The 19,506-nt window shown below is 51.5% G+C and overlaps 1 protein-coding gene across 15 annotated transcripts in view; it reads right to left on the bottom strand.

The window, feature by feature from the left end:
* The window catches only part of MAPT (microtubule associated protein tau), a 119,868-nt gene that overhangs the window by 7,002 nt on the left and 93,360 nt on the right, over window positions 1–19,506 (bottom strand). For 11 of the 15 annotated variants that reach the window (XM_043465808.1, XM_043465792.1, XM_043465835.1 and 8 more), the window contains 4 exons: window positions 17,828–18,093; window positions 6,215–6,307; window positions 2,803–2,884; window positions 1,190–1,302 (listed from right to left, as the gene is read on the bottom strand). In XM_043465808.1, coding sequence (XP_043321743.1) covers window positions 1,190–1,302; window positions 2,803–2,884; window positions 6,215–6,307; window positions 17,828–18,093 — 554 coding nt within the window. The remainder of the gene's footprint in view (window positions 1–1,189; window positions 1,303–2,802; window positions 2,885–6,214; window positions 6,308–17,827; window positions 18,094–19,506) is intronic. The other 4 variants (XM_043465817.1, XM_043465852.1, XM_043465903.1 and 1 more) reach the window with 1 other exon arrangement.

Here is a 19,506-nt window from a genome sequence, read left to right on the forward strand (position 1 = left end):
GCAGCAATGGAAACAAGCTGGCCTTTTGCAAAAAAAAACCTTCTCATTTCCCTGGATCTCACATCTGATGGAGACCCAGGCATGCTGTATGTACAAGCGTGATGGTCAGGGAGAACTGTGGGGAGCCTGGACCCCACGCACCCCTCAGCCTTCGCGGGGCTCCATCACTGGTCATCAGGTCAGGTCAGCCCCGAGGTCTCAGCGCCAACTGCTGCTTTAAGCGCACTCAGTCCAGCAAGTGCCGCTCAGAAACCACACAGTCAGGCTTTCACCGCAAAGATGGAGTGTGTCTGTCGGTCCAGACCAGAGGAGGAGGAGGTGGTGGGTGGGATGAGGGGGAGGGAGGTGACTGCCTGGGGACCCCGGCTCCCGCCAAGTTTGGCCCAGCTGCCACTTCCGAGAGTGGGGCCCTTTGCACCGCACCGCTGGGCTGGGTCTTGGTTTCTGTGCTGGGACGGCCCTTCCGTCCCCGTCCTCCTCACTCAGCTGCTGGGAGGCACTGAAGACTGGAACACGAACCACTTGCAGAATTTCAGGGCAGGCACGGGCAGGAAACCCCAGAGGGCATTTCGCTGAATTTATGAAGAGAAAAAGCGCCGCCACACAACAGCATTCTGTGATGAGCCCAGAGGGAGGCCCTGGGGTTCCCCAGCCCCCACTGCACCCAGACATCCAGACCCAGGGCTTCTAGGAACCATGGGGAACACCCAGGTTCTCGGTCCAGTGGCCTCCTGATGGACACTTGCAGAGGCTTTGTTGAAACCTGGATTCCAGCATCACTGTTTGGCTCTAACTGCCTGTGACCTATTTAGAAAATAAGGTTATGTTCCCATGACTGGCTCTTGGTGACTGGGGCTGGCTTTGGTGATGGCTACTTCCTCTTGAGGGTGCTGGCCAACCACAGGGCCGAGGGCAGTACCTCTCACCTTTAACTGCACTGAAGAGTCACCTGGGGGCTTTAAAAGCTCCACTCCAGGTACCCAGATGGCTTCTGAGACAAACTAGTCAGAATCTCCAAGGTGGGGCGCCTAGCATCAAGGCTGTTAAGGCTCCCAAGGACGGTGAAGGGCAGCCCAGGTGGAGCCCCGCAAGTAGCTGAGAATCCACATCAAGCCAGTCAATACGGGACCCTCAGCTCTCCTGCTCTGAGACACCAGACTCTGTTACAGCCTCTACCCCGCCCCTTTACCTTTTTATTCCCTCCGCCAGGGACGTGTGTGATGTTATCCAGGGACCCAATCTTCGACTGAACTCTGTCCTTGAAGTCCAGCTTCTCAGATTTTACTTCCACTTGGCCACCTCCTGGAACACAACACACAAAAGGCACCGAGTCTTGAGTGAGGGCTAAGCCAGCGACTGCGTGCAGACGCCAACCTCGAGGAGGAGCTACGACCAGCTTTTATTTAGAGTGCGGTTTGGAACAAGTAGGTCCTTCCAAAGGGCTTGAAAACGATTTGCTTCATCTTCATTTTCTTCTTTTTATCTCACTAATCAGGGTGTACATAAAATATCTACTCAGCAAACTCTTCCTCCTTAGTGCAAAGGTAAAGGACAGCTCAGTTCAAGAGAAATTATTCTAAATTGGTCAGCTTCCAAGGAGTTGAGCCTTTCTATGCCAACATCCTGCAAGACCTCGGAATTAAACTGAAGGGCAAAATGCACCCTTCATAAGGAAGGACCCTGACATTTTCTCCCTCCTCAGACACTCGATGCCCTGTCCAAGTGTGGGAGACATGACCTGAGGAAGAGATGAACTACATTACTTTCTTTGGAAGGATGAAGCCACTCAACAAAGTTGCCTCACAGTGTGATGGGATGGTGGCCCCAGGAGAGGCAGAAAGACTCAACTCCCCCAAAATGTCCAAGGGAGACAGAAAATAATGACATTCTAGACTGCACTTCTGACTACCTCTCTTCCTGCAGTAATGGTTCAAGCCTCAGAGAGGGCCTAAGGCGGAAGCCTTGCTCTGGACTCTCAGGCAGGAGTTAGAATCTAGATCTGGGCTCTCCAAGATGGTAGCCCATGGCTACTTAAATTTTATTTAAATTTTAATTTAATTTTTTTGGCTGCACCGCAAGGCTTGTGGGATCTTAGTTCCTGGATCAGGGAACGAACCTGGGACCGGCAGTGAAAGCGCCAAGACCTAACCTTTGGACCACTAGGGAGGTCCCCAAATTTCATTAAATAAAATTGGTTCATTTCCTCAACTGCACCGGCCACATTTCAAATGCTCAACAGCCGCATATGGTGAGCGGCTACCACAGTGAACAGGACAGGTACAGAACGTTTCTACTGTTGCAGAAAGATCTACAGGCAGCACCAATTTCTGCATGGCACGAGATGGAGAGGGGAAGGGCGCGCATGGGGAGTTCCACAGTATCATTTCGGCGGGGACATGGCCATGACCCAGGACTCCCCTATTGTAGCTGGAGCAGTGGCTGAAATGTCCCTCCTGTTGGCTGAGGACCAAACTGGGGACCAAATCCACGGAGCCAGTCTTCGGGGGCCAGATCAGGTCCTTCCCCAGCTTCAGAGGCCCTGTGCGCAGCCCGCTTGGAGAGCCGCGGGTCAGGGTTTAGCTCAGCATCTGCCCTCCCTTCTTACCTTGTCTTCGGCAGCCTGGTCCCACTCAGGCGCCACACACAGAGCCACACCTCCCAGGCCCCAGCAAGCTCCACCCCCAACACGCTCCTCGATGGCCCATCCCATCCATCCTTTTCAGCCACTTCCGGAGAAGGCACCGCCCCATCCGGTCCCGCCCCCTGGCCACCCCGCCCCGTCTAGCCTCCTACAAGGGCTACCTGGCTTATGATGGATGTTGCCTAATGAGCCACACTTGGAGGTCACCTTGCTCAGATCCACTGGTTTGTAGACTATTTGCACCTGGAGGGGAGAGAGAACGAGAGAGGGTAAAACAGGATTATTTTGTTGGGAGTGAAACACAATGAAAAGCAGCAGGCCCTGTTGTTGTAGCATTTCCGGTCTACCACGAGGCACACACCCTAGTACTGATGGGAAAATGTGTTGGAATTCTGCCAACCCTGCCCTGGGAGTGAAATAAATGGAGTGCCTTCGATCCCACAGGACAAGGACCCTCAGAGAAATACAGGGCTACCGCCCTTTGGGGCAGGGCCCACACCACTGGTTTGGCAAACACACGTGAAAAGGTCATTCTCTTTCCTGACATGAGATCGAAGGATCACATTCAGTGAGGACAGAAAAAGAAGGGGTCCGTGTGTGCGGCATCTGAAAAACCTTGGCAAAGCGAAAGAGCCGTGCCTGCTGGGCCTCCGAGAGCAGAGGGCGGGGTGGAGTGGTTAGGAGCACCTTCTCCAAGGAGCAGCTTCACGAACCCCAGCACTCCTACGGCAGAACAACGATGGTCAGCGAGCGGGGCCCAGTGCACTTCGGCGACCCGGGAAGAGTGAAGCGCCAGGCGGCGCCTGGGCACACAGCGTCCTGGACGGTTTGGTTCTTTACCGAAAAGAGCAAAGCCACACGAGCAGGACGGTCAGGCGGCACAGCAGGAATCACGGGTTTAGTGTCTCAGGGCGGCTCAGCAGACACACGCGGGGAGGCCTAAGGGCCCCAGGGCTCAGCCGGCCTGAGGGTCCAGCATGTGGCCCAGCCACACAGCCACCCCCCGGCCGCCTGGAGGAGACACCCCACAGGGACCCAGCGTCAGTAGAGGGGGTCTTCTTGAGGAAGTCTGCACAAAGCCATGACTGTGGGGGCCCCTGATGGTCACGGGGTGACACGTCCCTCGTGTGAGGTCACCTGAGGACGCAGGAGGCCAATCACCACTGGCTCCTGCTCCCCGCCCTGGAGTTACCTGGAGAGAGGAATGGCCTCCTGCCCGAGAATGGGTTTAACAAGCACATCAAGGAGGAGTTTTTATTTAGGTCTAAATCATCTGGAATAATCCCAAATTACGTTCATCAAAATCATGTTGCCGTTTGTCGATTACTGGCAGAGAGTTGATGGAGGCTGACAAGGCCTGTGTGCGTAGGTGTGGGGAGGGAGGCGCGGGGAGACCGCGCCTGTGGGGGTGGGTGGGTTAATGAGGGGTTCTGAGCCTGCCCTCCAGGTGGGGTGCTGGAGATGGGACAGGGGGCTGTGGAAACTACCCCCTCTTTCCTCGCAGGAGCAAGTTGAAGCAAAGGCTGGTGTGTGCGAGGCTTCCCTCTTCTCTTTTCAGCCTGTTTGGGGTGGGGGTGTAACCAGTTGCGGAGGAGGAGGGTGGCACTGTGTAGAAGGAAGAGGAGGAAGGGGGTAAGGCATGATGGAGGGCGAGGGAAGGGGAGGCGAGAGAAATAGGGGAGGGCGGAGAGGATGGGAGCCAGGACAGGGAGGTGTTCAGGCGGTTGAGGCTGGGGAGGGAGGAAGCCAGGCTCCGGAGTGAAGCCGGGAGTCAATCAGCAGGCAGGGAGAACCGGGGGAAGGAGCAGGGCCTGCCTGCTGGGAAGTTACATCCAAGCTGAGGAGGGGCCCCCTGCCAGGCCAGGGGCCCACCACCCCTCAAGCGCCTGAGGCTGACATTGCGCAGGGACTTATCACCCTCAGCCACCTTTCACCAGGTCCTACTGCAGCGGTCACGAGCCAACATCCTGTGGCTCTCTGCCGGGTCGGGTCCCAGGCTAGTCCGCCGGCCCGCAGAGTACAGGACAGACGGGAGGTGCTCCTGGGGAAGTCCCTCGAGGAAGCACTGCCCGCCCAGCAGCAGGCATGTACCCCCTCCCCCAGGCTTCCGCTGGAAGGAACGGTCTGCTGACTGCGGCCACTGGACCCCCGCCTCCAGCCCCAGCAGCACAACCTCCCATCAGCCGACCAGACACGAGTTAAAACCGGAAAGCACATGTCTTTCCTGCTCTGGCTGAAGCCCGCTGTCAGCAGGGAAGCCAGGAGTCAAAGCTAAAACAGCAATGTCACCCAGAGCCCACGGTCAGGCCGGCAGCGGGTGAGGGTGGTCCCCACCCCTTCTCTTGGCAGAAGACAAGGTGGCAGTGGGACAGGAGAGCAGAGACGGGGGGGCACTGGGGGGGGACACTGAGCAGACACTGGTGAGGAAGCGTTAGTGAAGCGCCATGCAGCAGCCTCGGGGTGAGTGCCCGCCACTCCGGGGGCCACAAGGAGTCAGTGGCAGAGCCCGCCCCGGGTGCTCAGGCAGGAGGCAGCAGCACATTGCAAGAATAAACCCTCAGGTCTGGATGTGGATGATGTATGGGTAGAGGCTGGGCACTTTCTGGACAGAGAGCACAACCCCCCGGGCTTCCACTGTCATACAAACTACCGCCTCCCCAGCACTGCCAGCTGGGGACCAGATGCCTGCTCTTACAAGCCATCCTCCTCCCCAGGGGCAGACCTCAAAGGGGCTTGAATCTCCTGCTCCCCAGTATGTTTCAACATTTGCCTACGGCCGACCAAGAGAAGCTGGGGGAGCAAAGGGGCTGTGGAGAAGGAGGGCCGAGCCTCAGGATGCCGAGTCTGCACCCAGTTTGGTCACTTGGAAGGTACCGGCAGAGCTGATCAAGTGGGCAGGCAAGAATGAGGATGCCAGCCCCAAATCTCAGGGATGCATCCAGTGGGGAATGCAGGGAGTCCCCAGGGACACCTGGAGGCGGCCAAATTTCAAAGGGCTCCAAGCAGCATTTCTGTCCCTCTTAGCTGCCGGCCGCTCCCTGATGTACTTTTGTTGGGCTCTTTCGCATCTGGAGCTTCCGCCAAGGGTGGAACTGGTTTCAAACAAGAGCCAAGAGGCTTATCCCTCGCAGACGCAGAAGACAAACGGGAGCAGAGCAGTGGCTGGCCTCTGCTTGTCCCGAGGCAGGACTGTAAAGACCTTGGTGTGGGCCAGCTGTTCCCAGTGGAGCCCCTTAAAGCGAACCTACCCAGGTGATGGAGGAGGTGGTGTCAGAGCCCAGTCTCAGGTGCCACCACGTTTAGCTCTAACTCAGAGGGGATCCCCGTGAGCAGGCGCGACAATGGGGCTGGGAGGATCCCGCTTCCAGGAACAGGTTGGAGGACCAGTCACTCAATCTGCCCATGCAACAGGGCACCCCTCCTGGACCTGTGGGTGCGGGCAGTCTGGGCTGCGCTTACCCGGATAGACTCTGAGCCTGAGCATGGTTTATTCTATGCAATGTCTCGCAAGTACAAACACTCATGCCACTTCTCAAACCCGGAACCACAGCTGGAAAGTGTGACGGTACTCACACTGCCGCCTCCTGGCACGTGTTTGATATTATCCTTTGAGCCACACTTGGACTGGACGTTGCTAAGATCCAGCTTCTTATTAATTATCTGCACCTTTGACAGCCAGAAAAAAGGATGAGTGACACACCACACCCAGACGTGTCTGCCCCACACAAACACACTCGCCACCTGGCTGCAGGCCCGGGGAGAGGAGGGCAGGCTGATTCACGCCTCCCTGGGGAGCATTCCAGAACTGTGAGTGGTTGGAGATGGACCCCACCTTACAGTCCTGGGCTCACAAAACAGAACCATCAGAAGTGGCTCTTCCCCTTCCGGGAGGATTGCAGTAGGGAGGCCTCCCCCGTCAGAGAGCACCTCGGAGGTGGGGGTCCACCAGGTTGAGATGGAGCAAAATGTGCTCAGTTACATTATTAAATGAATAAATAAAAGGTCCCCGCTGTGGCCTCATTCATACACCTACCAGACCCATCTGAACACTCACCAAGACCTTCACCTGGCTGTTCTCAAGTCTGTTAGGCCCTGAAATCACCTGCAGGTATATTGTTAAAATCCCAGATCCTACTCCTGACCTTAGAATCTTGGGCTTCTGAAAACCTCCCCTGGTGTTTTGTTCTGGTTCAAGAATCCCTGACTTCATGGGGAGGACACGGGTAGATTTATGGAGAAGGTAAATCCAGACCCCTTCAGGGAAGGCCTGTGTCTCTTGGAAGGCAGGGTGAGTGCCCGCCCTTCCATCCATTGGCTGGTCCTCGTCCATGAACCCCCAGGCACTCAGAGGGAACAGTGCTCCCAGGCAACCTTCCCTAAGTTTTCCTGAGCAGGTGTGGGGATGGTAGAGACCACACTGTATTTCTGTGAGGCTCCCCTTTTTCCAGGCACCACGGAAAAAGTGTGAGGCTATATTCGGCAGGGAGGTGGGGGGGGGTTGCTGATTTTTATCCAATTTGTCTGTGTATGAAATACACAGAGGAGGACACAGAGGAGGTGAGCTGAAGCACTCCACGATTTGTCTGCGAGAGCGGTGATGCATCATCACCGGGTGTCCCTCATCAGCAGGCCTCAGTGTTTATCAATCACAGGTATGAACAACTGCCAACTGAAGTTCCCAAAGAAGTACCAGCACACCCTCTAAAATTCTGGAAAAGTGGCATTTGCTGCCGGGGGGGCCCACTAACCCTGAGGCCGGGGGTGGTCAGAGCCTGGGCCTGGCTCATCTTGGGAGAAGGGTCCCAAATCTGACCCCAGAGCCAGCCATCAGGGGTCCACAGGTCTTCAGCCAATGGAGGAAATAAGGACGTGATAGCAAAAGTTATCCATCCTACCATTTTGATATTAAAATGGCCTTTTCCTCCAATAAGATAAAAAACTTTCCCTTTGTTAAATTGTTAATTATTAAATTACATTGGTAATAGATAATATTTATTTTTAGATATCATTAACCTGGCAAGCTAAATACAGTAATTTTCTCTTAGGCTCCATCCCTGTTTTTTTCTTTTTTTTCCCCTTAATTTCATTGATCTGGATTGAAAAACCTGGGAAATACATATCTAACCCACCTCTTTGTTTTATTTTATGTTCCTTTAAAGTAAAAAGCTGTGTATTTTTTTCATTAAGTAACATAACTCTGTTCTTGAAAAACAGAGGTTCAAGAAAGTTTTCTTGCTACTCTTAACACAACCACTACTGCATTTTCTTGTACTCTTGAACTCTCATATATAAAAATAAAACTATCATTGTAGACAATAAATGTATGCATACTATTTTATACCTTGCTGTACCAAGTATTTGCCATGTTCTATAGTCATCAGAAGCATTAATTTAAAAAATGTCCTATTCCATTTTGTGCTATCTATGCTATCAGATATTTATATTGACTTCATTTTATTATTTTTTTTATATTGATTTCATTTTAAATAATACAAACAGCCTCACCATGGACATAGTTCTACAAGGAGTTTTTCCCATTTTGTGGATTTTCATAGCACAAAGTCCCAGAAATACAATTTCTGGGCCAAAGTTATAAATACTCTAAAAACCCTCCACACAATCTTCCAAATGACTTTTTAAAGGGTCTGATTAATTTCTCCTGTGAGCACTGTTGAGACAGTTTCACTATATTGACACCAGCATTGTGCAATTAAAAGAAATTGTTTTTATTTCCTTGATTAAAATAAATAGATTTGTATTGTTGGCTTATTCTGCATTTTTTTATTAAAATTGTTCCTTTGTTCTTTTTCTGTTAGTAGTTGTATTTATTTTTCTAGCATGCAAATGCTGACATTTTAATATACTTCCTTTGTAACATTTCTTCCTCTAACTTCTCTGGTTTTTGTTTTTTTGGGTCATGTCACGGGGCACCTGGGATCTTAGTTCTCCAACCAGGGATCAAACCCGGGCCCCCTGCATTGGATGCATAGAGTCAAAACCACTGAACCACCAGGACGTCCAGCTTCTCTGGTTTTAAGTGTAAAAACCATCCCTCATTTAGAGGCTGGATAAATACCTAACTCCATGTCACCCTTTTCGCCTGCCACCTTACTGATGAAGAGGCCATTTAAAACCCAGAGAAGTTCAGTGACTTTCTCAAATTAGCAACGGAATCCACACAGGAATCTAGATGTGGGTTTCTGCAGCCACGGACACCTATGTAACAACAGTTCACCTGAGTTGTCCTCAAGCCTGTTGTCTCATAAACTAAATAGAAACAAGACTCTCTCTAGGTGATTGGTGATGTCTCTCCTCCCAGCAAGGAGACAGTAGGCGGCACCTCAGCCCGGGCTTGAGCTGAGATGAGGAGGTGGAACAGGTTTTCTCGCCTGCTTCCTAGGGAGTTGCTGTCACTGTCTGCATAACGTCTTTGAATCGTTTTGTCCCACCCTCAAATTTCAAGGAGTCCCACATGCACTCCTGCTTTGGGTATCATTTTTTATAACTTTCCACTGAATAAGCTCCAGAAGCAGACTTGCCTACTTTCACAAGAGAAGTGGAGCAGTTTAGAATTAGAAAGCGCACACACACACAAAATAACAAAACAAGAAAATTGCAAAGACAGTTAAGAGAAGGGGAGGTCATCAGGACTGACAATTAGACTGATCATTACATTTAGCTCTGTGGAGAAGGAAATGGCAACTCACTCCACTATTCTTGCCTAGGAAATCCATGGACAGAAGAGCCTGGCAGGCTACAATACATGGGGTCACAAGAGAGTCGGACACAACTTAGCGACTAAACAACATTTAGCTCTGAGCTTCCGGGAAGTCAAAGCAAAAAGGGAAACGTGACGGGTTACATAACTCTCTAATTTGACAAAGAACACTGACCAGTTTTTCAAGGAGGATAGCCTTGTTTTCTGTACTAATCCTTACAAGAAAGTCATCAAATGACTCAAGAGACATGAAGCAATAACACAATGGGCAACAAACACAGAAATGTTTTCTCCAGGCTGCTTCTTGTTCCCACAAAAAAGGCAACAAACTTTTGTGGGATTTGGCAAGAGACATAAGGATATTTAGCAAGCAGACCTGAATTACTGTTAGTTCTCAAATTAAGTCAACACCCTTTACAGAATGGTAGATTTACAGAAAGGAAAAATAAAAAGGGGGAATGGTTGGCATTATGAAATTGGAATCCTGAAACTTAATTTCTCAACTAGAGTAAATGTGTGATATTCAGCCTCAGCTCTGGGCGGACACTGCAAATAGCCAAAAGGAAAAGCAATGTTTTGGAAGCTCCAGATTTTGATCGAGGAGACTTACTAGGCAAGGGACAAATTCTTTGATCAGGGTTTGACCCTGGAGGAGAGGTTGGGGTGGCATGAGGCTGCAAGCAGGTCCACTTTGGTTTACTCCATTTCCTGGAGAACCCGAAATGGTTCCAAACCCACATCAGATCTTGTTCTGGTTCTGTTTGGGCTCAGATTTCTCGAGGTGCTCCAGATGGCCCAGCCCTCCCTCCACCCTCAGGAGCTTCCAGGCTGGCCAGGTGTTCTTGGGCCGCCCCTGGAGAGGCCTGTCTCCTGCACTGTCTTATGCTGGGCCTGGCTTGGCCTCACTAGGGTCAACAGGCCCAGTGCTGAGGACTGGGGGCCGGGATGTTCTGGAGGGAATCTAACCTGGGGTGAGCACTGGACACCTGCAGCAAGCCTTCCCTTCAAGTCCAAAGTGGTCAGCTTGAGAACTGACACTGGAGATCAAATATTAGGGGAGTTAATTCCATAGACAGAGGAGCCTGGCGGGCTACAGTCGAGTGGGTCGCAGAGTCGGACACGACTGAGCACCACAGAGCACCCCTTTACAACTGTTTATACTGTTCCTTTAAACAGTGACTGATCCAAGAATCTTTAAAATGATGGAATTTACACAAGATTCTTTTTCATAAACACAGATGCTGTGGACGGGGAGACATGTCCAGAGGGTCTTAGAGTTACAAGGCTGCCCCCCAGGAGGGGCCCCGCCTGGCTCTGCACAGCCCAGACACCTCAGGTCAAGTTCAGTTGAGTCCCCGGCCCTGATCCAGGACAAGCAAACTATCCTAGGTACAGACTCACTTTATTTACTCCGCATAGATGTTCTACACTTATACTTTTAAAAACGAGATTTGAAACTTTGTCAACAAATGTAACAAATTTTTTAAAACCCGTCAGGGCTCCAGAGCCAGACACTATAGCATGCTATTGCCATCTTGTGGCCATCTGGAATATCGCAGCCCAAGCCTGTCCAAGCCCTGCAGCTCTGGTGGGTTTCGGTCCTGCCTGGGGGGGCCTTCGCATCCCAGCTCCTGGCTGGCACTTTCTCAGAGGAAGTGACTTTAGCTCCATCTGCTCAAAGCCATCCAGACCACGTCCCACACTCTAGTCATGACTCTGCAAGTCTCTTTTCACCTTGGAAACCACAAGGATCCCCCCAGTTCTCCTTACTTGGCCGCCTCAGCCCCAGTGAACTCCTTCTCTCTCACTCTGGAAGGTACCTGGGCCCTCTGCCCTCCACTGACCCCACGGAGAGGCTGCTGAGGGTGGTGCTGCCTTAACCTCGGCTGGGCCCACACTCACCCTCTTATTCAACACCCGCTCCGCGACTGACTGTGGAGCCGGAGGCTCTGCAGGGGGTGCCCGCCACTCTCCCTTTCTCTTCTCCATCCTATGCTGTCCGAACACAGGAGACCCAGCGGGGACCTCCCTCTATCAGCTGCTAGCTCTCCAGAGCTCACGTGTAAACACACAAAGCTCCACCCTGACCCACGCCCCTCTGCCACCCCAGCTGGTGCCAGTTTTAGCTTTATTTTGCTTTCCTTCTCAGTACCTCCAGGTGCAGTTTCCCACAAGTCTTTCTCGATCTGCGACACCAGCAGTAAATGTGTGGGGGCAGGCGGATACGAGAACTGTCCTTTTAAAGACTTGATGGTTCCAGACAAGGATCTTCTCTGCTTTGTTGCTGACAATTGCGTGCAACACTTCACCACGTAGGTGACCCTCAGTGTGGGGAACCCTCAATGGTGCAGGCTGCTCCCTCCTGCATTAGCTTCCCTGGCCAACCTCTCCTTTTGCCTCTGCTTAATTAGTTCCGTGTCTCTCTCTCTCCTGCCTGGGTCTTGGAGTAGGAACTCAGCACAGGGCCTGGCGCTCAGAGGTGCCCCAGAAATGCTGGATGAATGAATAAAAGAAAGAAGGAAGGAATCAGTTTTTGATGCTATTGTATGCTCCATTTTCTAAATTTATTTCTGTCTTCTCTTTGTGTATTATTTCTTTGCTTGTATTCTTTTCCCCTACCAATAAGAACATAGTTTACATGCTGCAGTCAATTTTTTAAAAAATTAAAGCATTTAAAATGATGAATTCCTTTTAAGTATAATTTTGGGGCATTGCCACATAATTTATGGCATTTGTAACCAAGACACTTGGAAAAGGCATTTTCATTTCTAAACTGAATGAGCAGTGACAAAGGAAAATTTGATTTTTGAGCATTTGTGGTCATGTTAACAATATGCATATAATGAAGTTTATGTTTTACACTGAAGTTAGAAACGAGAAGCAATTTCTGCTTCTCTGTATTTATAGATACTTTTCTTTATGGACTAAATAGATTATTGACACATCTGAACTCTTAACAACAGATAAACCCTTTCACCTACAGTTTGATTCCTTGTGTTTGTTAATTTTTCCTTTTCAATTATATGAACTATGTTCTTTTATTGTTTTTATTTTACTAATAAAAAAGTAGATGGTTTACTAATATCTACTGTGACACTTCCAGTCACAACTGTATTTCTATCCAGTTTTTTCTTTTTTTTTAAATTCTTTTTGATTACACTGCATGGCATTTGAGATCTTAGTTCCCAGAACAGTGGAAGCACAAAGTCTTAACACTGGACCACTAGGGAAGTCCCTCCTTTTTTTTTTTTTTTTCCCTAATTAGAAATGGTTTCACTGTAAAAAATTTAGGAAGAAAGGTAAAAATAGAGAAAAAGAATCAGTCACAATTTCTCTGAACCACTATTAGCATTTTGTCATATTTGTCTTCTATACATGGCTTTTATACAGGTGGCAGATATAACCTACAAAATTTATACAATTTTACTTTTAACTTATTTGTAGTTTTTATAATTGTAAAAATTATTTTCAAAGACAATTATTAATGACTGCAAATATTTTATAGTATGGCATCACTATTTTTCTAATTTAGACTTTTGAGTTGTTTCATTTTGCAATCATTAATAAAGCACAATCTGCATTCTTGTGCATGAAGCTTTTTCTGAATTTAAAGCCTTCTTTCTTTCCTTGATTGAGTATACAGCATTTACTGTACATCAAGTGTGAAGCTAGAGGGACACAAAGATCTCAAGGTGACCTTCAATCTAGTCCAGAGGAAGGAGACATGAAATCCTTCAACAGATCATTGATTTAGCAGAATTAAACTATGAAAACTATGAAAAAATAAATGGAAAAAAATCAACTATGAAAACTATGAATAATCCTGTATTATATTCAAAAGGACTGCAAGGATTCACATGCTCATCAGGACAGAAGGATGTTAATTTCGTATCGCTTACACCTGCAGTGGGTCCTTTTTGTTTTTTTAGGTGCTTTAAATGCTGGTTCTTTGTGTCTGAACTTCCCTCTCCACGATCCCCCTAAGAACAGGACTGGGACAAAGTCTTGGGGAGGGGGTGCAGGACCTAGGGCCTGACCTGGCCTGGGTCTGAGTCGTCTGAGGAGCCAGGTGCTTGGAATCTGAAAATAGTGGCAGGGGCAGGAGCAGAAGAGGAAAAAAAAGAAAACCAGTCCCAGATCCAGGGCTCATGGGAGGCTCTAGCAGTCAGGGTTGAGACCAGAGGTCAGTAGATAAGAATGCAGGGACACGGGGTTTCAGCCTGGACTGCTGAACCCCTGGGAGCCCCTGGGGTCCCCTCAAGACTCTCAAGGTTCAGGGTAAGGCTCTGGCATTAGGATTTTTTAAAAACAAGTTCTATTTTCTTTTTAAATTAATTAATTTTATTTTAGGTTGCACTGGGTCTTTGTTGCTGCGCATGAGCTTCCTCTAGTTGCAGTGAGTGGGGGGCTACTCTTCCTCGTGATGCTCAGGCTCCGGGCACACGGGCTCAGTTGCTCCCTAGCATGTGGGATCTTCCCAAACCAGGGATCAGAACCCATGTCCCCTGCATTGGCAGGTAGACTCTTATCCACTGCACCACCAGGGAAGTCCAGGCATTAGGGTTTTTAAAAGAACCCTTCCCCCTCCCAACCCCAGCTGATTCTCCCTTGCAGTCACAGGGGAACTGCTACTCCTTCCTGCCCCTCCCACTTCTGGTGGATCCAGCTGGTTAGGTTAAAGTGGCCAAGTGATTATTTGTATTTTCCTTTAAAAGTAATTTTGTTTTGGACTCTTCATGTTCACTGTAGCCAATCATGAAGTCAGAGAAGAGTATGAAGCAGAAAACAGACGTTTTACATGTTTTTCCCAAAAAAGTTAGACTGATGTGCAGTTTTCAGTCTCTGCAGGTTTATAACCTTGTCCTGCTCCTCCAGCGTGTCACCTCCCGAGGAAGTTGGGTTATTCTGCAGACTCTTGAAGTGTTGTCCCTTTTACTGTATATGCTGGGCCGAATGAGAGGCCACGGGGACCCAGAGATCTCACAGGGACCTCCAGTCATTTTTTTCTTTTTAATTTTGGCCTCGGTCTTTGCTGTGGCACGCAGGCCTCTCCTGTTGCCACACCTGGGCTTCCTGTGTTACAGGGCACTGGCTCTCGGGTGCACTGGCTCAGTAGTTGAGGCACGCAGGCTTAGCTGCCCTGAAACATGTGGGATCTAAGTCCCCCGACCAAGGATCCCCTGCATTGGAAAGTGAAGTTGCTCAGTCGTGTCCAACTCTTTGCAAGTCCATAGTCTATAGCCTGCCAGGCTCCTCCGTCCATGCAATTTTCCAGGTAAGGATACTGGAGTGGGTTGCCATTTCCTTCTCCAGGGGAGCTTCCCGACGCAGGGATCGAACCTGGGTCTCCCACACTGCAGGCAGACTCTTTACCATCTGAGCCACCAGGAAAGCCCTTGGAAGGTGGATTCTTAACCACTGGACCATCAGCGAAGTCCCCATTGGAGTCACTTCAAGAGGCCTTCTGCATGGATCGAGGGACCTTTTTTTCCCTTTTGTTTTCTTTTTTTAAAAATTTTATCTATTTTTTGTTTTTCCCAGAGATTAATGTGTTGATCTCTGTTGTTATGGCTCAGATTTTCTTTGTTTCACAGTTTTCTAAGTTTTGCATGGAATTTACGAGGACGCTGTTACTCCCCTCTCGGCCACTTCCCCACATCTCCTTCCCCAGTAAATCCCAAGAAAAGTCACCTTTCTGCTTTAACCGTCAAGTCTGTAGCTGTGGACACGCATCTGCGCCCACGTGTACAGCCACAACCTGGGGGCAGCCTCACCCTTTCCATCCTAAGCATCGAGTCACTGGCCCTCGGGCCACTGGACTCCTCTCCCCAACTGGTTGGGCCTGGGCAGCTCAGATGCGAGGGGTGGGTTCCTCCCTGCTCAGCCCTGTCACTGCTGCTCTCAGCAGGGTTTCGAGAACGGGGCCAAATGGTGCCCGAACCCTCCAAGCCGACCTCAGGTGAACGCGGGGCTGACGGGGTGCAGCCTGGGCTGGGGGGAGCCGGTGTGTGCGGAGCCCCGCGGGCTGGGAGACGCGGACCGTCACAGTTTCCCTCTCGCCGTGAGCGTGCTGCTCACAGCCCCACAGTCTTCTCGGGGGTGCAGAACGGGCCGTGTCGGGTTTTGTTTTTCAGTTTTCAAAACAGAGGCGAACACTCTGTGCCATGAAAACAGGACAGACGTGGGACAGCCACAGCGCTGGGGGAGGGGTGCGAACGCCAGTGGGAAACATCCCATCACCTTGGAAACCCTCTCCTTGGGGGTCCCTCTGGCCCAGAAGCCTCACCAGGGGTCAGCTTCAAGCCAGTTGCGCCAGAGCCCCCTCCATAAGGAGACAGGCAATGCGTCTTTAAGTGGCAGAGCAAACACTGCAGGGAGGTCAACACTGCTCAGGCCCAGTCCCGTGGCCCAAAGACCCCAAGGGGCACCCAGACCTCCCTGCTGGGCAGGACCCTTTGGGCCCCAAGGATGGGAAAGGCCAGCAGGAGGCCCTGAAGCTCCACGGGGAGCAAAGGGCAGGGTTTCAGGCAAAGGCCACTAACATGGACCAAAGGCCTCTGAGACCCCTCCCTCCATGGTGACCTAGGCCCCAGTCAAGAGCGGTTAATAAAACCGAGTGCAGCAGATGAATGGATAAGGAAGCTGTGGTACATATACACCATGGAATATTACTCAGCCATTAAAAAGAATTCATTTGAACCAGTCCTAATGAGATGGATGAAGCTGGAGCCCATTATACAGAGTGAAGTAAGCCAGAAAGATAAAGAACATTACAGCATACTAACACATATATATGGAATTTAGAAAGGTGATAACGATAACCCTATATGCAAAACAGAAAAAGAGACACAGAAATACAGAACAGACTTTTGAACTTTGTGGGAGAATGTGAGGGTGGGATATTTCAAAAGAACAGCATGTATACTATCTATGGTGAAACAGATCACCAGCCCAGGTGGGATGCATGAGACAAGTGCTCCGGCCTGGTGCACTGGGAAGACCCAGAGGAATCGGGTGGAGAGGAGGTGGGAGGGGGGATCGGGATTGGGAATACATGTAAATCCATGGCTGATGCATATCAATGTATGACAAAACCCACTGGGGGAAAAAAAAAATTAAAATTAAAAAAAAAAAAAACAAAACCGAGTGCAGAGGCTGGGCTGAGGGGCGCTCTGGAAGGGACACATTGGCCCTTGCCCACCAGGAGGCGCTCTGCTCCTGAAACAGTCCAGCCCAGAAGGCTCAACACAAGGGGGAGGGGGGGGGTCCTTGTCCTCTGCTCCCCACCGCACCCTCTTCTCCCTGCTCCATCCCTCTCCCTGGTGCTGGGGGGCAGGGGGCGCTGTCATGGTCTGAACTGTGTTCTGCAAATCCACAGGCTGCAGTCCTAACTCCCAGTACCTCCCAACAGGACTGTGTTTGGAATAGGGTCTCTAAAGAGGTCATTAAGTTAAAATGAGCTCACTGGGGTGGGCCCTAAGCCAATAGGTCTGGTGTCCTTATAGGAGGCAGGACTGGGACATAGTGAGACCCAGAGAGGCACCAGTGAGGACACGAGGGGAAAGCAGTACCTGCAGGCACATGAGACAGGCCTCAGGAAACCAGCACCTTGACCTTGGACTTCTGGGCTCTATGAGGAATTACATCTCTGTTGTATAAGCCACCCGGCCCATGTTAGTTTTTTTTTTTTTCCCCTTGGTGGCACCCTAAGTTCCCCAACCAGGGATCAAACCCGTGCCCCCTGCAGCAGAAATGTGGAGTCTTAACCACTGGACCACCAGGCAAGTCCCCAGTTGGTGGCATTTTGTATGTCAACCCTAGGAAACTCACACAATGCAGGAGGGGGTCAAAGAGAGGAGGAGGGGTCCAGGCTGTGCACACATCCCTCCACCTAGGCTCTTGGAAGCTCATTTTCTCCACCTTTGGGAGACCCAGAGATGACGTGAGCACCCACTTGTCCCTGGAAGAATCAGTTGTTCAAAATAGTATCACGAATTCCCCCAGAATTGGGACCTAAACACATGTTCAACCAATGCCAGAGACACCCACCTGTACACTGGTTGTCTCATGATCTCAACCACAAGGAAGCTGGGGAACCCCCTGCAGGCACCCACTTTGAGAACTCCCAGGTCATGGGGCTACCACGCTGTCACCTCTGATGGATCCCATCAGCAGGGGCTGAGGTGACCGAGGGAAGAACCGGTGCTGTCTTTCCCCTGAGCTGGCACTCAGCCTGCTGGTGACCCCGGCACAGAACTGAACCCTAACCCACCGTCTTTCCTTCAAGAAGTTGGGGAGGGGCCTGTGCTATGGGGCGGGGGCGGGACCCAGGCGGGTGGTGGGAGCAGAGGGGCTCCCCCGCCTCCGCCCCAGGTGTACATTCCCCCCTGACCCCGCCCGGCCCCGCCACGCCCGATCCGGGCGCCCCGGGCGGACACCCGCAAGGCCAGTCTCGCACACGCCCTTACCTTGCCGCCGCCTGGCTGGTGCTTCAGGTTTTCCGTGGAGCCGATTTTGGACTTGACGTTCTTCAGGTCTGGCATGGGCCCCGGGGCGGCCTGCAGGCGGCTCTTGGCTGCAGACGGCGACTTGGGGGGAGTGCGGACCACCGCCACCTTCTTGGGCTCCCGGGTGGGCGGGGTCGGCAGAGAAGGGGTGCGGGAGCGGCTGCCCGGAGTGCCTGGGGAGCCGGGACTGCTGTAGCCGCTGCGGTCCCCGGATTTCCCAGATTCACCTGGAAAAGAAGGCGGGCGTGAGGCCAGGGCCCGGGGGGGGCGGGAGTCAGAAAACGGGTCTCTGTCCTGCGGTCCATTCCCAGAGTCAGGGCTGGACCAGGCCGGTAGGAACAAGGTTGGAAGTTCAGTCAATCCGGCGGGATGCTGCCCTGGCCTCCATTTCTAGAGAAATGTCCCCTCTTCCCAGCCTCATTGCTTTGGGACAAAAATATCCTGCTTCCCAGGGAAGCAACAGAGTGGTCGCCAAGGACCACTCAGGACTGCTTCCCAGAGGGGAGCAACTCTGCCCAGTGGCCCTGGGGTCGGGAGCGGCTCCAGCCAGCTGAGTGATCTCAAACAAGTCACTTTCCTTCTCTGAGCTCAGGGGAAACAAATATAATGCCGACTGACTGAGGCTGGGCAGGGATACGTGGCCTTTGCCCTGAATAAGGGTAATGCGATGGTGGGCCAGGGTCTCATCCGGATCCACTGGACTCCTTATTTTTTAAATTTTAGTCGGAGGGTAACTGCTTAACAGTGTTGTGCTGGTTTCTGCTGTAGGGCAGCGTGAATTAGCTATAAGCGTGGGAAAACACAAAATACTATATCCCCGCCCCACATCCCTCCGCTCCAGGTCATCTCAAAGCACTGAGCAGAGCTCCCTCGGCTACAGCAGCTTCCCACTAGCTATCTCTTTTACACATGGTTCCACCGGACTCTGACCACAGGTGGAATTTTGAGCTGTTCATCAAGTTCAAGGCCCCTTCCCCGCTAGACCCCTTTCCAACCTCCCGACTCCTCTCTGGTACCTGGGTTCCAGAATGGTATGCCTGCATCGTGTCCACCAGTCCCTGGCTTTCCAAACAAGCCAAGCCGCTTCACAGCCGCCCTGCCCTCCCCCAAGAACGCCCTCCGCGAAAAGGCGCTGCCCAGCAAATAGCAATGAGCCTTTCCAGACACGGGGCACAGGCCGCGCCCTCCAGGAAGGCTGCGGGCGCCGCCCCTCTCCCAGCTGACCAGCCCTGGTCTCCTAACACGTGTCTCTTCCTGCACTCTTCAACCCCCCATCACACTTCCCGGTTGGCTATTCTTGTCTGCCTCTTGGATTCGTGTTTCACCAAATGTGGCCCAGGCACTCCTGCGTCCGGATCTCCAGAGCCGCCACGGTGGCGGTGGGGGTGGGGGGGGGTGGGACCTGTAAGATACAGATTCCGGGGCCCCATCTAGGCCGGATAGGATAGAATCTCCAGGGGCAGGGCCTGCAAAACTGGTGCTTCCCTTGCTCCTAGGGATTCTAAAGCAGACTCCTGATTCTTGATTCTTGAGCAGGATTCTTGAGTCTGAGAGCCACTGGGCTGGACGCTGTGCCCAAGTGGCGGCCTCGCTCCCCTCCATTTCTGAGGGCGGCCGATGCCCCCCACCACCCAGGAAGC

The sequence above is a fragment of the Cervus canadensis genome, chromosome 1 (genome assembly GCF_019320065.1).
Source record: "Cervus canadensis isolate Bull #8, Minnesota chromosome 1, ASM1932006v1, whole genome shotgun sequence".
Lineage (NCBI taxonomy): Eukaryota > Metazoa > Chordata > Mammalia > Artiodactyla > Cervidae > Cervus > Cervus canadensis.